The 5,518-nt window shown below is 43.1% G+C and overlaps 1 protein-coding gene across 1 annotated transcript; it reads left to right on the top strand.

Moving 5' to 3' along the window:
* Positions 1–226: 226 nt before the first annotated feature.
* ckmb (creatine kinase, muscle b) lies at positions 227–4,293 on the top strand. The gene is made up of 9 exons (XM_068317729.1): positions 227–310; positions 1,596–1,708; positions 1,814–1,910; positions 2,137–2,291; positions 2,396–2,528; positions 2,642–2,813; positions 3,039–3,162; positions 3,446–3,635; positions 3,754–4,293. The coding sequence occupies exons 2-9, from the start codon at positions 1,616–1,618 to the stop codon at positions 3,930–3,932; spliced, it is 1,143 nt and encodes a 380-aa protein (XP_068173830.1). The 5' UTR covers positions 227–310; positions 1,596–1,615; the 3' UTR covers positions 3,933–4,293.
* Positions 4,294–5,518: the final 1,225 nt, after the last annotated feature.

The raw sequence follows: 5,518 nt of genomic DNA, 5'->3' as shown, positions 1-5,518 counted from the left end.
GCTTTCTGCCACTGTTCTGCAGACTGAAGTAGCTTTGAGCAGGTGGACGATGAAAGTGGACAAGACAGCTGCAGCTGTTGCCTTGTCTCTCTCTCTGTGTTGCATGATGTTCCTTCTTGCCTTTTAGAAACTCAGAGCAGATTCTCTGTGGCCAATCAAACAAGGGGGCCCCTACCTTAGTCAGCCAATAGGGATAGAAGTCTGGGTATAAATGCTTAAGTCCATCACCTGGCAAAGTTGGGCAACTCCTACATTTGGTGGACAGGACCTGATCCCGGGATTTGTTACCTCTTTCTTTTCTCCTAAGCAGGTAAAAAAACAACTTAGGTCAGTTTTTTTTAAATAAATCCATGAAGACATGTTGTGATTTTTCCATAACAGACTTCTCCCCTGGCCAAGCAATTTGAGCACAAATTCATCTCTCAGATACAATCCTCCACTGGTGACCTCTGGAGTAATGAAAACTTTTTTCTTTTCTTGCATTTTTAAAAACAAATTCTTTAAGACTTCAATGCTTTTTGGATATGGAAACTGCAGAAATCTGCTCTGACAGTTTTCCCAACAGTGCCCACAATGGGGAAACTTTGTCTTGGTGCTCTTGTTTTCTGGGCTATGGGTGGGAACAGTCCACTGTTAAAAGGACAGCGAGGTATATGGCAGTGTAGCATGATGGAAACAGTTGTGGCTAGCTATCAGCTGTTGCTGACACCAGCAGAGCAGGTTTCAACTTTGTGACTTTGAATAGTTTAGGAGTGCTTGATTTGGTCATGGAGCTTGTGGAGGCACAAAAAGAATGTGACACTTTGACCTTTTGGTGCACTAGGTGTCGTCAATCAACTGCACCTTAAGTAACGGAGAGTTTTGACCTCTGTCAGTTGGAGGAACAGGTTGGCTTGTAAATAGATACAGAACGATGGCAGTGACGTCAGCTTTACATCTATTCTCACTTTTGTTCCGATTCAGTCTGCAGCTTCGGATTTCTGCATTAAAGTCATCTTTATTTCTCAATTCAAAAACTAGATTAAATTCAAAAGTGTGATGTCATGTTATTGGGGAAAGGAATATAGAAACATTTTTTTAATGAAAAGACCATTTTAGTTCGAGTTTAAAAGGCGCTGCTTAGAGTCCTGGAATCATTCATCTAGTTTGTATATTTTATTGGTTCTGGTACCAGAGTATTTCCTCTGCAACCCACAAAATCTGCAGCTCTCTGTAAAGGGAGGAGTGTAAGACAAGAGGAGTCACAGTCTCACTATTAATAAACTGCATTGTGAGTGCAGGACAGGTGATGAAACCGGCAGACAGGCTGAAAGGCAGGGAGAGAAGCTAGTAGCCAGCACAGCTGACAGAGAGAAGACAGAGAAATAATTGAGAAAGGGAGATGGACAGAATGAGAAGGTGCCTTGTCGTCACTAGAAATCTCATAGACACTATGCTTGAGAAACTTGAAGAAATCCCTGAAAGCAAAAATGGTATTCAACAATATCAGAAACTGTACAAATACATAATAATGCTAATGCTAATAAAGCAGATTGTCCTTACATATGACAGTCTGAATGAATAACACCTCATCTCCTTGTTTTCTCTCCTCTCAGGCAGAGTAAGAATAGCAACCATGGCAAAGAACTGTCACAACGACTACAAGATGAAGTTCTCCGTGGATGAGGAGTTCCCCGATCTCTCTCAGCACAACAACCACATGGCCAAGGTACAGGAGAAATCCTGAAACAGCGTGCTAAGACTCACAGCATAACTTAAAGACAAAGGGAATCATGTGACAGTAAAATGTGTGACCTGACGTTATTTTCTGTAGGTCTTGACCAAGGACATCTACTCCAAACTGAGGGGCAAGTCAACCCCCAGTGGCTTCACCGTTGATGATGTCATCCAGACTGGTGTCGACAACCCTGGTAAAAAGGAGCAGATCATCAACATAGAGCAAACACCACAAAAGATCGGATTAAATGTGACTTAAATTAAACGCAAACACCATGGTGATACCTGGCGATGCTAACATTCTGAAGTTCTCATCAGTTTGTTTGACCCCTACAGCAGCAACCCTTCAAACACACACTAAAATGTCCACATTTGAGCTAGAATCAATTTGACAATATCATCTTTCCGTTTGTCACCAAGGTCACCCCTTCATCATGACTGTCGGCTGTGTTGCTGGTGATGAGGAGTCCTATGAAGTCTTCAAGGAGCTGTTGGACCCCATCATCTCTGACCGTCATGGTGGTTACAAACCCACCGACAAGCACAAGACCGACCTGAACTTCGAGAACCTGAAGGTGTGGAATCAGGACATTTGTAGAAGCACAGCAAGCAGGTTTGTGCATAAAACAATGGTTCCAATGCAATAATCATGTGTGTTGTGTTTGTCTTCCTCTCTCAGGGTGGTGACGACCTGGACCCCAACTATGTGCTGTCCAGCCGTGTCCGTACCGGCCGCAGCATCAAGGGATTCACCCTGCCCCCCCACAACAGCCGTGGAGAGCGCAGAGCCATCGAGAAGCTGTCCATTGAGGGTGACTATTAGACTCCTGAATGAAACCAGTCCAATCTGATGCAGGGTTCTGTAGCCTGACTCCTGACACCGACTCCTCTCCATTGCCCACCTCCCTTGCTTCATTCCTCTCAGCCCTCGCCAGCCTGGACGGAGAATTCAAGGGTAAGTACTACCCCCTGGAAGGTATGACCAACGAAGAGCAGGAGCAGCTGATCGCAGATCACTTCCTGTTCGACAAGCCTGTCTCCCCCCTGCTGACCTGCGCTGGTATGGCCCGTGACTGGCCCGACGGCAGAGGCATCTGGTGAGACTCAGACACTAAATGGGCACGAGGTTGAATGTTTAGAGACTCTATTGGGATTCTCCCAGTTCATTGGCTACTTTAACAATATACTAAATTAGATTATCAGCAGATAGTGAATAATTACTCACATTTCTGTGTGTCACCATGACATAATTGTACCTGTGAATATTTTGTTGTGCTGTACTCGTGAATGTAGTGAAGCTGAGTTGTTTTGTTCCATTCCAGGCACAACGAGAACAAGACCTTCCTGGTCTGGGTGAATGAGGAGGATCACCTGCGTGTCATCTCCATGCAGAAGGGAGGCAACATGAAGGAGGTCTTCAAACGCTTCTGTGTTGGCCTGCAGAGGGTAACTGACTCAAACATGAATCCACAGTTTCACATAAAAAACTCAAAACATGTAAATAAATAATTTGCATGAAACAATAGTTGTACTGATAAAACGGCTACAGCCGATGCCCCCCTCTGAGCAAAAATAATTTACTATCCTACTCTTGATGTATGCAGAACTGTCATCACTGTTGAACAGCTACACGGTGTTCTCTTTCTTCATTAACATCAGTTTAGTTCAAACTCGAATGATATTTTAACCATCATGCACAATTTCTTTAATTTTCTTCCCCGCTGATCAGATTGAGGAAATCTTCAAGAAGCACAACCACGGCTTCATGTGGAACGAGCATTTGGGTTACATCCTGACCTGCCCCTCCAACCTGGGAACCGGCCTCCGTGGCGGCGTGCACGTCAAGCTGCCCAAGCTCAGCACACACGCCAAGTTCGAGGAGATCCTGACCAGGCTGCGTCTGCAGAAGCGTGGCACAGGTACGAAAAGACAAATGAATTTTTTTAAAAATAAAAACGTTTCAAACACTTTCAGAAGTGGACTTCCAGGTGTCTGTACTTTAATCGGAGGCCTCCATCCTCTCCCTTTCCCCATTAGGTGGCGTCGACACCGCCTCTGTGGGCGGAGTGTTCGACATCTCCAACGCCGACCGTCTGGGCTCCTCTGAGGTGTATCAGGTGCAGCTGGTGGTCGATGGTGTCAAGCTGATGGTTGAGATGGAGAAGAAGCTGGAGAAGGGAGAGTCCATTGATGGCATGATCCCTGCCCAGAAGTAAATGGACAGACAACCAATGACTGAATGACTGTCTGTGTTTGTTTTTTTATTTTATAAAAAATCAACGGGTTGCCTTGTTGTAAAGTTACTAAACTGGTTTTAGCCAAACGGCTATTCTCTGCTTAGAGACACTCCACTTCTTTCTCCTCTACTTCCTTTCTTATTTCTGTTCATCTCTTTTCCTGCTACATCTTTCTAATTTCTATCACTTTAATCATCTCTTTCCCCATTTTCTGTGTAACATCCTGGGATCAAACCATGACTGTTCTAGCCATGGCTATGTATACACACCAAAAGAATGTTTTTTTTTTGGTTGGAAAATATATTTGGACAATTAAATTTTGCCCCATGTAAAAATCAAACTGTCTCTTGTTTTTTCTTAATTAATGGCATAGTGAATTTTAATATGTGCACAAATACATAAACCCTGAAATGTCACGTCGAAGACATTAAATCCGCAAGGAAGCAAAATAAAACAGGAAAGAAGTTGAAAATCTTTATTTTTGTGTTGACACATCATTTCCTAGGAGACATGCAGGACTGCAGGTCAATCATTTTAACTACAGCACATAATTTATGTGGATAACAGTGACTGCTTCAAACACGCTATACAACAGAACTGCAGCCTTAAAGCATGGCCCTAGCTTTATCTACACAAGAGGTTTCAGAGTGAGGCCCAGTTGGACACACTCAAAACGTACACACACAGACACACAGACACACAGACACAGACACAGACACAGACACAGACACACACACACACACACACACACACACACACACACACAAATAGCCCTAAAGAAGAACAGCTTCACATTTTCAGACAGTGGTGGATACCTGCTGTGGCTGAACAGATCGGTTTTGTTAGATGCTGCATACTTCAGAGGAACAAGTGCTGCTTGGCTTTAAAGACTTAAAATACAAATGGAACAAAATTTTCGTTGTGGAAATGTCAGTGCTGATCTCTGATCAGTAGAGCATTTGCTAGATTGTGTCACAGCACACGCTGTGTTCTTTGAAATCATCAGAGGATTGATGACATAGGGGTCCAGTTACTTAACAGTCGTAGACGTATTACAATAAATGTGGAATCTGATTGGGCAGCAGTCAAACACACTGTAGTGCTGGGGCCCCTTTGGCTGACAGAAAAAGTCAATATCTTTGAAGGCTGAGAGACTGATAAACAAAGAACAAACAAAAAGTTGTTCAAAACCTTTTTTTGATCTGACAAAATAACACAGAGACGGTCGGTCTGGTTGGTCAGACATCAATTAAACCACATGACTTTGTGGCATCAAAGAAACTAACCAGCACCTCTACCTGGAATCCTAAGGCCATCGCTCCAGTTAGTTTGACTGTGGGATGTGATCTATGTTTTGAAGGGTAGGTAATAAAAGAAATCACAAAGGCATTCAGAAGGGGCTTTAAATGTGTGTGAACTATGTGATTTTTTTTTTTAAAGAACAAAAAAATTGATTTGAATCTTCAGTGCAGTGCAATGCAATCCTGGCAAAAAGCAAATAAAAAGGTGCTCATTTTACAAACAAGTCAGCAATATATATACTGTACATATATTGCTATATTTTT

The sequence above is a fragment of the Antennarius striatus genome, chromosome 6 (assembly GCF_040054535.1).
Source record: "Antennarius striatus isolate MH-2024 chromosome 6, ASM4005453v1, whole genome shotgun sequence".
NCBI classification, from domain to species: Eukaryota; Metazoa; Chordata; class Actinopteri; order Lophiiformes; family Antennariidae; genus Antennarius; species Antennarius striatus.
The sequence above is the reverse complement of the archived record's forward strand: the minus strand, read 5'-3'. Positions and strand labels throughout refer to the sequence as shown.

What these genes read in the sequence shown, in the direction of transcription:
- ckmb (XM_068317729.1), top strand. Translation starts at nt 1,616, where the DNA reads ATGGCAAAGAACTGTCACAACGACTACAAGATGAAGTTCTCCGTGGAT. An exon ending in CGAGAAGCTGTCCATTGAGG is followed by an intron (nt 2,529 to 2,641) that starts GTGACTATTAGA and finishes CATTCCTCTCAG; the next exon opens with CCCTCGCCAGCCTGGACGGA. An exon ending in TCTGTGTTGGCCTGCAGAGG is followed by an intron (nt 3,163 to 3,445) that starts GTAACTGACTCA and finishes CCCGCTGATCAG; the next exon opens with ATTGAGGAAATCTTCAAGAA.